This window comes from Neopelma chrysocephalum, unplaced genomic scaffold, assembly GCF_003984885.1.
Source record: "Neopelma chrysocephalum unplaced genomic scaffold, ASM398488v2 Primary Assembly neopelma1_96, whole genome shotgun sequence".
Taxonomy (NCBI): Eukaryota; Metazoa; Chordata; class Aves; order Passeriformes; family Pipridae; genus Neopelma; species Neopelma chrysocephalum.
The window spans coordinates 1328911-1343792 of record NW_020897759.1 but is presented as its reverse complement, the minus strand read 5'-3'; the positions used below and the strand labels follow the sequence as shown (position 1 = coordinate 1343792).

The 14882-nt window shown below is 44.1% G+C and overlaps 1 protein-coding gene across 3 annotated transcripts in view; it reads left to right on the top strand.

Annotated features, from left to right (window-relative positions):
* Positions 1 to 926: 926 nt before the first annotated feature.
* REEP3 (receptor accessory protein 3) overlaps positions 927 to 14882 on the top strand; it is a 36523-nt gene continuing 22567 nt past the window's right edge. For all 3 annotated transcript variants that reach the window (XR_003535991.1, XM_027694136.1, XM_027694135.1), the window contains exon 1: positions 927 to 1016. Coding sequence is in view for 2 of the 3 variants with exons in the window: in XM_027694136.1 (XP_027549937.1) it covers positions 985 to 1016 (32 nt within the window). In the remaining variant the exon portion in view is untranslated. The remainder of the gene's footprint in view (positions 1017 to 14882) is intronic.

Here is a 14882-nt window from a genome sequence, read left to right as displayed (position 1 = left end):
GCATCCATATCTGTCGCTTTGGTATCATTCTGTAACTCCTGTTGAAATCAGAGGAGTAAAGTTGAATGTTTCCAGCGATGGCACAGGCAGAACTTTGCACAACCTCCTCTCCTGAGAGAAGATGAAGAGTCAGTTTTAGCAAAATATTGTCCTTTTATGTGTACAACACTTCTGCAGGAAGTGTAAAGCTGGTATGCGGGGATGGATTGCAATGGATTGGGCAATCAGGGAGCAGTCAGCTTCTCCTGCATGTCCTGACCTGCCAGACCCTGAGCTCGGCAGGAATACCTGGAGAGGGTCATGCTATGGGCTCTCCTGCTGTCCTGCCTTGGGCAGCAGCTGATAACAAGGTGTGTAGGGAAGGAACGAAGGTAACAGGATGCACAGGCACTGATCCTTCCAACAGGTATCCTGCTGCTCACCCCAAGTCTTGGCTTACCTGCACACAGCAGTCTGTGCCACCGCCCAAGGATGTGTCCTTAGACAGCCTTTTGTACCGAGTGCTCGTCAACAAGCGCCTTCCCGGGGTGATTCAGGGGGTGCTGGAGCCCAGGGAGCCGCTGCCCCCCGCTCTGCTCCTCCTTATGGAGGGCTCCAGCCGGGTGACACACAGCACCCTCATCTAACCCCTCCGGCACCATGTCCCACCACACTGAGGTGACTTCAGCGTCACGACACGGAGGTTTTGGTGAGTCCTACAGCAAATGTAAGCGCATGGGGGGGGGGGGCACAGGGGAAAAGCCAAGGCAAGGAGTGAGCATCTCCCACGCGCACACACTTCTCACCGGAGTCGGTCACCCCCGGGCACCTCCATCCCCTCACACACGGCGGAGTCCCCTCACAGCCGGGGCTCCCCTCCCGCCCCTCCGGGCGCGGCCCCGTCCCGCGGCCGCACGGCGCATGCGCGCAGCCGCCGATGCCGCGGGCGGGGCGGGGCCGCGGCCATTGCGGCCCGGGTGGCTGAGGAGACGGGCTGTCGCCGCGATGGTGTCCTGGATGATCTCCCGGGCGGTCGTGTGAGTGCCGGGCTGGGGCGGCGGGAGGCGGCTCATCTCCCGCGGCGGGGGGTGATCCCGGGGGAGGCGGCGTCCCTTTCTTCCTTCCCGCGGTCCCCCGCAGCCGGGCGCCCTGCGCGCCCCTAGAGCGTTCTGTGCCTCGGAGAGTCCTTGTGCGCCCAGAAACTCCCGCAAAACTGCACCGGGTTCTTGGCGAGCATAGCTTGTCCTTCCTGGTCGCTCCGTGTGTCTCCTGCTCTTAAGTGCGAGTTTCCTGGGGCTGCAGAGCCGGTAAACTCGGTCTGCTTGTGCCTGTCACACGCGAATTGCCACCGTTGCTTGTAAATTGATGTAAAGTAACCTATAAACCTTTTTAGCTTGTGGCCGATCATAACCTATGAAATCTGGTTCCTTTCTAACTCGTGGCAGAGTTGAGAGGGCTGTGAGAAGGGCGGCGAGTGCGGGGTGGGGGTGTGTGGTCAGTGCGGGCCATCAGCTGATGCTCAGGTACCCTGGCAGTCCTGTTGTGTTCTGGGCTTCGTAAAGCCGAGTTTTTGGCAGGCAAAGAGGCAAGCTTTCTCAGGTGGGAGGTATCATGTTACACGTTGTGCAAGTTCTGTTTGAGAAAGAGTAATAAACTGCGGTGCAGCCTCCGGTATTTTTTCGCGGGCATTGTGCCGTTCCTTCGTGAAACTGGTGGGCTGTTGCGCTCATTTGAATAATATTCCCTCATAAACGTTGAGTAGGATTTGGGCAACAGAGTCTTCCTCGTGCTCCTTGCTGAGTAGCACTAGGGCTCCCAGGGCTTATTGGGTCACTCGAGCTGAGATTTGCTGCGTGTGGGTTTTTGCCAGGCAAATGAAGTGAATCTGCACACAAAGCAGTCCAACAAACATCCGAATTAGTGTAAAGTATGTGGCAGGAGCGTACGACCCAAAGCAGGGTGTAATAATAGGATTTCCATGTTTCATTGGTGACAAACATTCCCCCTTAAGATGTCTGGTGTAATTTCATCTGAAAACTTTGTTGTCAGGAAGCCCTCTCAAACCACCACGGAGGCTTTGCTGCTGCAGCCCACTCACCTCGATAAGTAGCAGTCCTCCCTCTTGCTGCCACCCCCTTGGGATTTGTCACGTAATTGAAACTTGCAAAGTAGAGCATCGTGTTCTCAAATTGGCAGAGGACGATGCCGGTTTGGAAGAGAGAGGCTGTGGGAAGAACTGCTGTTGGTGCACTTTGTCAGTGTGGTCTTCCCATGGGCAATACACAGCGCCAGAGGCAAGAGGCATAAGCTTACTTTCTGTACATGAGATGAGGCTGCTGAACCTGTTTCTGCCTCCTTATGTAAGAGCATCGACCAGAAAATTCTTATTTTAACGACTTAGACTGTGTTGGTTGAAAGGGAAATCATAGCAGTGCTGAACATCTCAATTTGTGATGACCAGATTCTTGTGTAGATAGCTGGTTTTTTTTCCCCTGACATGGATTTCTAAGGGTTGTATTTGCATTTTGAGGATTAAGTCCTCTGTGAGCCTAACCAATAGCACAGGGAATGAAGAGAACAGCTGCTGCTCTCCACAGATTTATTGCAAAAGGCAATAAAGGGTAATGTGCTGTGCAGTTCCATGTAGTTTGGTTTCCTGGTTGTCGCTGGTCATTCACTTGTGTGCCCTAATTATTTTTGCTAAAAATGGACTCCTTAATATTATTTGTAGATCCTTTCCACCTTCTTGTGGCCTTGTCTCCTAGTTGTAGGACTTAAATAGTTTGCCAGTGTTCAACTTCCCAGGAAGGGGAAAGTGTTCAATGAGAACTTGGACAGCTTTGAGACTGTTGTTTAACTTTGCTTAATAAAACAAAATTCACGTTGAAACGGAAGGTGAGGCGTAGCACGAAAGTAGATGTCTAAATTCATTAGAGGTCTAAATTCAGTGGTGTTGAGAGTGTCCTCCTTGCCCTCTTTCCTCAGTGTCCATTATGCCATCTTCCTCTTTGATCTGTTCCCCTTCCTGGTCTCTTTCCAGACATACCTGTTCCAGTGACTTTGTTTCTCTGACTTGTGTGTTAGGACTTTGGAAGGTGTGTACTGCCTTTACCTCAAATGCCATAAGAAACATGGAAATATTTTTAACCACTATGTAGAGCTGGGGTTCTCCCTTGTTTCTGTAGCGTTTTAATTCTGGTGTGGTGACTTTGTGTCTGTGAGAGCTGTGGGTGTCTCACACTGTCCGTGTGTTGTGTGCGGGCAGCCGTCAGGAGTACCTGTGGTCTTGACTGCTGATGGCAAGGAGCAGCAGTTGTTCTGACTGTGGCACAGTTCTCCTCCCCTGACTGACCTACTATTTTTCAGTCCCAAAAGAGCAGCTAGATGTTAATTTGTAGGCGTGTGGCAGTGCCCTCTGCTGACTTCTGACATGGGGACTTGTCCTGACACGCGTGAGACGAGAGCAAACCGCCCTCTGATGCAGGTTGAGACTTTGCAATTTGGGATTCATCAACTCCACTAAAAGAGTTTGGCTAAAGCTTTAAGGAACTAGGGAATGGAGCTAGTAGAGAATTAGAATTCTTAATTGCATGTGAATTGTCTTGAGGACTCATGCACAGGAAACAGGGAGTGGTTCAAATTCACTGTTCCACGTACTGATCTTTGTTTTAATGAAATCATTTCCCTTTGCTGTATAAATTCTTTTATACTTAAACACCTAAACTTGTGAAATACCTTGTACTAATTGGGTATCTTCTCCTTTATGTCAAGAAGCAGAAGACTTGAAGCACATAATTAAAACATCTTTTAATTTTCAAGTTTTGTGGCAGTGGGTTGCTGCTGTAGTAGGTACAGGTCGTTATTACTTCTAAAACACACTGGTTATTGCAACAGTTTTTGGAATGTTTACTGCAGGGTTTTTCCTTTTTTCCCATACAAAACCAACAAGAAAATAGTAATTTCTTTTAGAGTCTCAGAAAACTCCTCGGAGTGGTACATCTTGTCAAGTTCTTAGTCCCTAATGGCGGGAGTAGCTTTTCAATTTGTGGCTGCCCATCTTGTTAACTTCAAGTAGAGCTTGGGCTTGACTTTTAGTCTGCTTTGATTGCTCATTCTTCTCATTTGTAAGGTCTGAGCAATTGTGTACACATCAGTTGCTGAGACAGTATTTAATAGTAAACACGCTGAGTACTTGTCAGTCACAGCCTGGTATGGATGAGATCAGACCATCCTCTTGTGCCAAGCAAAGATGTGAAGCATCCTAAATACAAAGTAGATGGCCATTTTGTACTTGCAATCTGTTAGAGCAGACTGTCTGCTGTAATCTGTTAACTTTTTTTCCCCTCCTCACTTAAAAATGAAAGTTCCCCCATCTGTGTCGCTTTGCAACACTCTACCCTCATGTTGAAGTACATGGTTTGTTGCCAGTAAAGTTGGTCAGCGTCCATGAATGTTGGAAGGGAGAGTTGCAGCGGTCCATGGGAGGATGTATTTGTCTTGGGTATTAGTAGTTAGTTTTCTGCTTGTACAGAAACCCCCCCATTTTAGAGCCTTGCAACGAGCAAAAGATGTACAGGTAAAAGATTCAGCGAGCATTGCTAGGTTCTGATATTAGATTATAAGTGTAAATAGGTTAAGCTGGACAAAGACTGTCTGGGGGACACAGGAGGTGACCTGAAGGTAGGTATTAGTCTCTGTCAGCCTTTGCTACTTTACAGATGGGAGCTGTTTCTTTCATGGTAGTTTCCAAGACATTCTCTTACTCTACTTTTAATACTTTTTTTTTTGTTTTGTTTGACATTTCAAGCTGCCCCAAGAATTACTAGACATGTGAGAATGTGTGGCTGAAGCCATAGCTTCTGTGTTGATTGGATTGCTGTCAGGAATATCTGGTTTAGAGTGTAGGTGTTGTTTTATGTAACAGTGTATGCTTTGTTTGTAAACCTAGATTGTGTTTTGCTCTTGGAATAAAATTTTTAAAGTAAAAGCATGAAGGACAAAAATATTTACCCTCTTGTTTGCTAATCAACCTGCTGTCAAACATGTTGTCTTGAAACTATCACAGTTCATCAGATGGAATTAAGTAGCAGTACCACCACGTGTTGTGTGGAAGAATAGCCTAATCTTCAAATCAGAAGGGCCATTTTTGGGAGAGGTTTTTTTTTTTTTGACTTGTTTGTAGCCTGCTCTTCTGTCAGGATGGTTCCAGCTGAAGGACAAGGGATGTTGAACTGCTGCTGATGCTGAATTTCTTCCTGCATCCTTCCAGTTTAAAGGCCTGTAAATTGCTGCTGCACCTGTGGGGGAAAAAGGAGCCGCTGTCATCGTGTGAGGGATTGAGACGGAGAGATGTGCTGAAATGTCTGCTCATCACAGAACTGGAAAGACTCAGTCACCATGTATCAGTTATCCTTGGCATCTCATGCTGTGCTTGACTAGATCTTGCTGCCCTGTTGCTGCGAGGGGCCATCCTGCCCTTCACCCTCTGCTCCTTCCCTTCCCACAGGGTCCAAAAGTCGCCCTGTGGCCACAGGGTGAGTCTGGTTGTTTTGTCAACCCGAATGAAAATGAGCATTGACAGAAGTTGATCTTTTGTTGGTTGCAGTGAACTGCAGCAGCTCATGCTGTGTAGTTGCTAGGTGAGTGCTGTGTTGAGCATGGAAGGTTGCAGGACAAAACCAGCATTGTTTTCAGCCTCAGCGTATGACCAGACTAGTTAAAGCCACTCTGAAACTACATTCTTCCCTTGCACATTGCTGGTTATTCTTTCTTGCAGTGAAACTAGTTCCAGTAATAACAGTGCAGCTGCTCTAATCAAACAAAGTGTCAGATTTTTAAAAAGCATCTTAAATTTTATAGGTTGAAATCTGTAAGCATGTGTAAGTCTAGGGATTATGTGTATTGTCCTGCCTGTGTGAAAGTTTAAAATCATTTACATAATTCAGCAGTGAAATCATCAGAGCACTTCTCTCCAATAGTTCAGCTTCTTAGTGGAGCAGTCCTAATATGTACAATGAGAAGTGTCTGCTCACTCAGTTTGATTTTTAACACCTCCTGGGTTAGTTAGGGCCCTGCAAAATGACTGGCTGTGACAGCTTGCTAGGAATAAGTGTCCCCAGCTGCCTGCCTGGCACACCTTGCCTTAAATCAGTACTTGCTGTGCAGCCTGGCTGCTCTTTTCTGTCCCATGTTCAGGGGATGGCGTAGGTGCAGAGCATGTTCAGAGTCCGTGTTCACAGCCCGTGGCAGGCGGGTGGGCTGAAGCTCCAAACAGATGGAGCACGACAAGAGGCATCCTGTGGAGTCTGACGTTCTTACTTAATGGTCTTGGCATGTGCTCTTGTTACAAAACGTGCTGAAATCCACATCTGTGTCCTATGCATTATAGATAAAGGAATTCCAAGAACTGCATGGTCTGGCACAAAAGGAGGTTTCTAATTAAAACAAACAACCTCCACTCTTATATGTTCCACAAACTGATGTCTGCCTCAACTGAGCATATAATGCACCCTAGATGGAAGGGCTTGTCTCTCCTGGTTGTTTTGTACTACAGACAGCTCTTGATATACTTCTGTAATGCTGAAGATCCTGAGCCGAATTTTGGTGTTTTAAAAAAAGTTGCTTTGGCTTAATCATTTCTTAATATTTGATACAAAACTATTAAAAAATGCACGTGAAAAATGTCTGGCAACACCCCATGTTCTGGTGCTTTGTGTGTAAAGAAGCTTTCTCTGAGCTCTCTGGTCCTTTTCGTTCTGCTTTTGAAATTGCAAAATTTCAAAACCTGTGAAAGCATTGGGTTTTTACAGAAGAAAATACTACAGCTGACAACAATATGGTCTCTGTTGTGAATCTTTAACACTTTTAAGACCTGCCAAACTAGACTGTAACAATTGGAGAGTCTAGGTAGGAAAGATGATTGTAAGGTTTTTGCTGACCAGTCTGACTTCAAACATGATTGTCCTCGTTGGCACTGAATAATCAACCTGATGAGATGCTTTTGGACAGGAGGGAAATAAAGCACCCCATGGTGACTAACTCTGCACTGAGCCTTTTGTCAGCCATCGCTGTTACTTTGCTGTTCGGTTTATCACTGACAAAATGATAGGGCGTTGCTCCTGTGTGTGTTGTGTTTTACAGCCTGTCTGCAAACATCGACATGGAGGTGGGTTTAACTGGGTGAATGTCTTCCCCGTGTTTATCATCTCTGAAACGTTGCTCACGTATCCCAAAGACAGTTTAAACTTGCATCTGATGTCGAAAACTAAGTGTAATTTATTTCAAAAGCCTTCATCCTGGCTTTAAGTGCAAGGATTCCCAAAGCAGAATTGTTCCTGAAGTGAGAAGTCTGATGTAATGCTGTACTTTCTTCTGCTCATAAAGCTGTTGGAACTTGCAGTGCTCAAAGGGGAAAATCAGAAAACAGTTTGTGCTTGTACCTTCCTATCACTGTCTGGTTTTGTTATTTCCTCCCTCCACCCTGTTTTGTAATTCATTGATCAAAACCATGGAGAGTGAGGAAGATGGTCACTAGCTTAGAGATACCTTGGTTAGTTCTTATAGTACAGTAACATTACCCTAAACTGTAATATAATAAACCCCCAAAATTTAATTTTTAGCCTTTGTGCTCTTACTATTCACTTCTGTCTGCTAATTTTTTTTCCCCCAGATTAGGATTCTGTTCTAAAACATGTGGTTTTCTTTATGTCTAAAGGCATGTAGCTCAGTTGCAGTATATTTAGTATTAGACTGTTTTAGAAGCTGACCTATTCACATTTTTCAACAAGCAAACCGCTTACTGTTCACTTGGAAGCACAGAAACACAAAATACATATTTTACATGACTGCTTTGGCAGTCATTAATTTGCTGTAGATGCAATATAAGCACCGTTGGTTTTACTATTCTACTTCTAGAACTTTGAGTGATAATTTTTCTTGTCTAACAGTTAACCTTCAATGCTTAAGACAAAATGGATTTACATTTGTATAACAAGAATGTGAACTGGGCAAATCACCTTTCATTTGCATTTGGAAAATGACCTTTCTGAGAAGGCACACATAGTTCTTTTGTATCTTCTAGTTTCTTAGCCTGTTAATATATTACCAGTGAAGCATATTGGTGTTAACAGAATTCTTCTCTCAAAAATGCATCTTTGTTTAACCACCACAGTGTGCATTATCTGTTTTTGAGAGCAAAACCTACCCCTCAAACTACTATATTAATGTGTGGGTCTCTAAAGAAAAAAAAAACTGAGGAAACACTTGGGAATGAGAAGTCCAGATGTTATCTCATCAGTATCTGCCAAGTATAGAGTTCATGGGAGCCTTTTCCTCTGTACAATGGGGAGGTTTGGTTTTTGAATGCTCTAAGAGGCTTCAGAAATACACTTCTGGATTGTAACATTAACAGAATTGTTTGAAAATCAAAGACCTGAAGGCAAAAAATTGAGATGTAAATAACTTAAAATGATCGAAAGCAAAACCCCCAGCTGTCTGTGGAAGAGATAAGACATGTTTACTTTTACTTCAGGAGTTGGTGTTATGTGGTTCCACTTATTACTTTGCTCAAATTGTGGTGTTTCTGTAGCATTTCCTTGGGAGAGGCAGGACCTTTAGGGTGGTCTGTGATGACACTCTTAGGCTCCAGGATGTGTCATGATTAAATTGGAGCCTTTGGGTTTTGAACTTCACTTTTCTCTCTAGAATGGCACAGGTTAATATTCTACATAGTGTGACCCACAGCAGCGTGGACACTTGTGTTTTTTTAATGCCATCCATGTGAGTGTGTGGTTATGTGCAGTGTGGTTTGTGTTTCATGTACAGACAGCTGAAAAATGGGGGTTTCCTTGGAACAAGCAGAAGCATTTTTTTATTTGGGACCACTATTTTAAATGTTAGTTTCCTATAGCCAGTTATTTTGATGTTGGCAATGCTCCAAAAATACTGACAGAAGATACTCTGAGAACATCCATGGCTGTGGATTTTAACTTGTGAAATCCTCTAAAGTCTCTAGCGGCCTTGATGTAGGGTGAGAAGCAAAGTTGATAAGGTATGCATCTAAATGGAAATCCATTTATTGACAATTCTGAGGACACTAGTCACAAAGCTAAGCAAGTAGGTAAATAAGAGAGTTGGTAACTTTTTACTTACATTTATGGAAGCCAAGAAATTAGGTGTCAAGTGCATGTGTAACTTAACCTCATGACAAAATTAAACACCTCATTTTAGGTTTGTAATGTTCCTGTTAATCTTGTTCAGCACATCATCTGCATTAAATTAGTGATGTCTTTTAGAAACTCTCAGAAGTATCCTAAACTGAGAGGATCACCTTGCTCATGAAAACTGTATGTGTAGGGTGTAGTACCTCCAGGAGCAGTAAGTGTAAAGGACTTTTTGGAAAACAAGAAAGCTCATAAGTGTTTTTCTCTGTCTTCTGCCAATTACCTTTATTATGTGAACCCTTTTAAAGCATAATCACCTAAAACAGAGTTTATGCTATGCGACAGTTTCTTTGAACGTGCATGTAGGTATGACCTTTCATCTTTAAACTTAAAAAACCTATGGAATTAATTGTGGTTTTGCTCCCCTGCTTTGTAAGTAAGCTTATTCATGCATGTACTAAATCAAAATAGAAAATATCTGCTGAAAACTAGACTTGGTTTGACCTTTTTTAAAAAATGAAAAATAGCAAATCAATCAGTTGGTTTCTTCTGACATCTCTAATCCAGCTGTCAGTCCTTGCTGATCATTACAAGAAAAGCACAGTTTAGTACAAGGACTAAGTCATGCCAGGCTGTCCTAAGAGCTGTGTGAGAAGTGATTGTGGTCCTTCCTAATTTGTTGGCTAGTTCTCAGTGTTCAGTTGTGCTCCTGCCTGATACCACGGCTGGCTGATGTGAGGCCACAAATCCTCTGCTGCCAGTGGCAAGCAGTCATAGCAACAGAGAAATCAGAAACTGGTTCAGGTAGATTTGAAGGAAGATAACTTATCTGAGGTTTAAATAAGTGTGAGCAGGAACTAAGTGTTGCTATTGAGCTTGAGCTAAGAGCTAAGTGGAATACTCAAGTTCTCTACTAAGGGTTGCTCGGTATTGGAGGCAATCAGTGTTTGCTCTTTCTCACGTGGAGGTGTTACAGATCCCTCCTTTCAGTTCCTTGGTGTGAGTGTTTGGAAGGCGTGAGCTCACCTGTTGAGTGTTCTGCACACGTGGGTCAGGTCAGTGAGTCAGGAACAGGAAGGAGCACAGGGGCTGTCAGGACTCTGTTACAGCAGCAGTCAAACGTGTGTTCAAATCCAGCAGTGAATAGGTGGTCATGCAGAGAAGTGACTAAGAGTTTTATAATAATTTCTATTCCTGATATGTTTTCTATGTGCTTTCCAGTATTAACTTTTTGAAATTTTCTGTACTGCAGGGTTTCTTGGGCATTTTGACTCTGTTTTGAACAGGATTTGTGAGCCAGTGGGGATTTTCGTTTTCTGTTTTGTTTTTTTAGTGACATGTTGATGGTATCTCCAGGCTTGTGCCCTTCTGTTAAAATATGCCTAAGGCATATTGGGTTTGTGTCCAGCAGCACAAGGGAAGCTGCCTGGTCCTGGACACAGGTTTTGGGCACCTTCTCCAGGCATAGGCACAGACTCTTCTAGCGAGGTTCCTATGCACATAAGTAGCTTCTCCCCAAGTACTTCTACACTCTGTGGGATCTGTGTATGATCAGGAGGTGAGTTGATTCACAGGGTTTATGTACCAGTAGTGCCTGGAGAGCCGTGTTAGAGCACTGATGCAGCTTGTCCACGTGAAAGAGTTTCCAGGCTGACTCATTAGAGAGAGCAGCCTGAATTTTGCTTCAGGACTTGTTTTTTAGCAGTACCTTGTTCCAGATTGCTACAGGCCCCTGAGAGAGGGCTGTCAGAGCAAACATACAGTAGGTTTGTTGCTGGGCAGTGGAACTTGAGGGACTTGTGTTTGTATCTTGCTGGCTGGTGAACTGCCCTACTACACTGCAAGCTGTGAGTTGGAAATTCAAGGGTAATTCTTGTTGAAGGAGGTAACATATCTAAGGTGTGTTTAGGTACCAAGGTAATGATTAATTAAGAACACCCTCTGATCTTTATTGTGTTATGTAGTGTTTTGTAGTGGCAACTAGAATTAGAAACAGGCAACCTAGAAAATGCTATGAAGGTTTGCAGTGCTCTCAACTCTGAGTGTATGGAGAAAGCAAATGGGTTCTGAGGAGGACACATTTATAGGTGAATTTTGCTCTAGGTAATGGCAGAAAAGGAAAACCCTCATGTTGGATGCAAAAAAAATTTCTCCGTGTACAAAATGGGTTAAAACTTTGAATGTTCTTTTGGCATCTAAGTCTTGTTTTCTCTGAGAGAAGCCTGGTGAGCCCCTGTGGGTAAGTGATCAGTGTTACTGCTGTGTCTTGCCCATAAGTACATCAGCAATTCCACACAGATTCCAGTGAGAACATCCCTCACAGAAGAGATTTTTTTCTGAGTTTTTTGTTGTGCTCTTCTTAGACTTCTTTCAAGGTTCAAACAGGGCTCTTTCCATGTTGATTCAGCTTGAAGAGTATCTGGCAACAGGTTCCCTAATTTGGGGTAGGTCAATAAATATTCCATAAACACGAGTGGATAGGATACACATAACGGAGCCTGGAGCTCTGCATTGGCAGACAGGTTTGATTGTCTCCTATCAGACTGCTCACAATTATTATGCTTAGGGCCTATTAAATAAATGTTCCTTGCATAGAAAAGTCCCACTTTTTAGCGGGATTGGGAGGGATGTAACTTTTCCCCTTAAAACTTTAAGGTGATTTCTGACTCCTTGAGTAATTGCATTGCTGTTGGTTATGTTGTGCTTTGGAAGAATCTGGCAGTTGCTTTGGAGAATTCCAGCTTTCTAAGGTGAAAAATTAATAACTGCCTTGCTCTGCTCAAGTATGTGCTTTATTCAGATCTGTCTGGGTGTATTCTTTAAGTGTTAAGACTCTTTTCCTTTGGCTTTTGGTGCTACTCTCTATATAAGAATGCTGTGAGGATTTTAACAGACCTATTTCTGATTGCATTCCTGCCTTTTGGTAACGGTAATCTGCTGAAGGAGTTGCTGAGTTCTGTTAGCAGACATGTTCTTTTAATAGGATTCATGTGAATTTTTTTTTTTCTCCCCTGCCCCTTACCCAAGGTGGAAGAAAAAGAAGGATAAATTTGGTGTGGGGTTCAGGAGCTTATCCTCACACTCCCCTGTCCCTGTAGCAGACTAACATTTTGGTCACAGTGTAGTCTTTGTTATTACTTGAATACATAACCTTGTGCTGTAGATTGTTGTCGTTGGTATTGTGTAACTGAATGGCAGACTGGAGCTAAATTCTGTCAGGTGCTGGACAGAAAGACTTTTTCTAGTGTAGTGCTTTTTAACAAAACATTCAGGACAAAAAGGCCGGGGTGAGCTTTTGTTTGTGTGGACATGTGAAAATGGAGGCGGTTTAGTCTGGAACTCACGACCCAGTTGTAACGCCCGCTCGGGGGGAGTTGGCAAGGCATGGCTTGAAGGCCTTGCTTTTTTGGCAGTGTCTTGGGTTTGCGTGGCATGGTTTTGGTAGCAGAGGAGTTACAGGGGTGGGTTCTGTGAGAAGCTGCTGGAAGCTTCTCCCATCTCTGATGGAGCCAATGCCAGCCAGCTCCAAGATAGACCCACTGCTGGCCAAGCCTGTGCCCATCAGTGACAGTGGTAGCACTTCTGGGATAACATTTCAGAAGATGAAGACGAAAACTGCACAACAGCAGACAAAATAGTGAGAATATGTGAGGGAAAGAACTCTGCAGACAGCAGGGTCAGTGGAGGAGTAGGAGGAGGTGCTCCAGATGCTGGAACAGATTCCCCTGCAGCCTGTGGTGAATGAAGACCATGGTGAGGCAGCTGTGTCCCTGCAGCCCATGGAAGTCCGTGGTGGGGCAGAGATCCACCTGCAGCCCTTGGAGGACCCCATGCTGGAGCAGGTGGATGCTCAGAGGAGGCTGTGACTCCATGGAAAGCCTGTGCTGGGTCAGGGTCCTGGAAGGAGCTGTGGCCCTGTGGAGAGAGGAGCCTGCTGTAGCAGGTTTGCTGGCAGGACTTGTGATCCTGCAGGGATCCCACACTGGAGCAGCCTGTTCCTGAAGGACTGCACCCCGTGGAAGGGTTCCATGCTGGGGCAGTTTGTGAAGAACTGCAGCCTGGGGCAAAGGCACACACTGGAGCAGTTCATGGAGGATTATCACCTGTGTGGGACAGACCCCATGCTGGAACAGGGGAAGAATGTGAGGAGTCTTCTCCCTGAGGAGGAAGGAGTAGCAGACCAACTATGATGTACTGACTGTAATCCCTCCTCCCCTTACCCTGTGCTGCTGGTGGGGAAGGAGGTGGAGAATTTGGAAGTGAAGTTGAGCCTGGGAAGAAGGGATGGTGGTGGTGGAGGGAAGATTATTAAGATTTACTCTTATTTCTCATTATCCTACTCTGATTTGATTGGCAATAAATGAATTTTTCTCCCCCAGCTGAATTAATAATTGCTCGTGATGGTAACTGGTGAGAACTAACTACACTTATGGTTTTTTGGGTTTTTTTCCCCCCGAATAGGATTCTTACAGGTACTCCTTACGCCTTCTTTTGAGCATGAGGGTACCACAGAGTTGCATAGCATTTAGAGCTTAGTGCAAAACTGGTTAGCCTTACCACTTGGTAGCCAAAAAAAGGAGGAAAAAAAATTCAAACTGCTTATCTTTGATGGGAGTGGCTTAGAAGTGCATGAGTAGCACACAGTCTAAGCAAAAATGCTTTTCCTTTCCCACTGTGTGCCAACTGAAACCTCAGTGGACGTGTTGTTAAGGCTGTGGCCATATCTGCCTTTTTACAACCAAGAACAGCCAAAGATTCAAGTGTTGTTCTCTAGATTTTTGTTCTGCTATTTAGTTTCCATTAGCAAACTTCCCTTCAAATGAAATCTTGCTTAGACTAAACTTGCTAAGCCGTACATAGCATAGTAATGATGGTTCATCTAGAAGCGAAATGTGGCTGCACACATTGGCAAGTGTCTGGCTCTGTATCTGTGCCAACATCTTCAATCTGTCAGTGGGTGGGCAAATGGGTGTCATCTCTGTTATCACACTTGGTAAGGAAAGGGAGCTCAGTGAATGGCATTGTCTTGGAAGTATCTGATACTCTACGAGTTTCCTGAATTGCTTTTACTATTAGGCAAGGGCCAGGACTGTTCCCTTTTTGCATTTCAGAGGAATGAAAGAATAAAGTGCCAAGCACTATTCCTTGCTTCGGGCAGTTCTTTGGCAATGTGAACAGACCGAAGCCTTAAATGCACTGTTGGTTTAATGGCTTAGTGTTCTGGGAGTCTGGATGCCAAATAGTCCTTTTGAGCGACTTGGTGGCTTTCATTTGTGTCTTGATTTCTTTTAGTTCTTTTATTTTTATTTTTTTTTTGCAGCCTTGGCTCTAGAGTTGTTAACTATCCAGGTTAAATATGCTCAGTGCCAAAGATATGTGTACAGGTGCCTGATTTTTCTGTTATCAGTCAGATGCAAACTCAGTTGCTTTGCTTCAGAAATGAGCTTTTCAAACAGTTGTTCACTTTAAAGCTTTTAAAACTGTAAGCCCATAGATTATGTGACAATTACAGGCAGTGGGTTATGTTTTTTTAAAAAATACAGCTGTATGGATACACAAATAACATCGTTTCATTCAGATTTAAAGGCTCTTTGATACATTTTTTTTCTTCATATTTTGGTTTTGATCTTTTGGTATATTTGAGAAACGTTTCTCTTTAAATGAGGGAAAAGGCCTGTAGAGGAAGTGGCTGTACCAAAAAAGGAATGTTAGTTGCTGAGTCCAGCTGAAAAAGTAAAATAG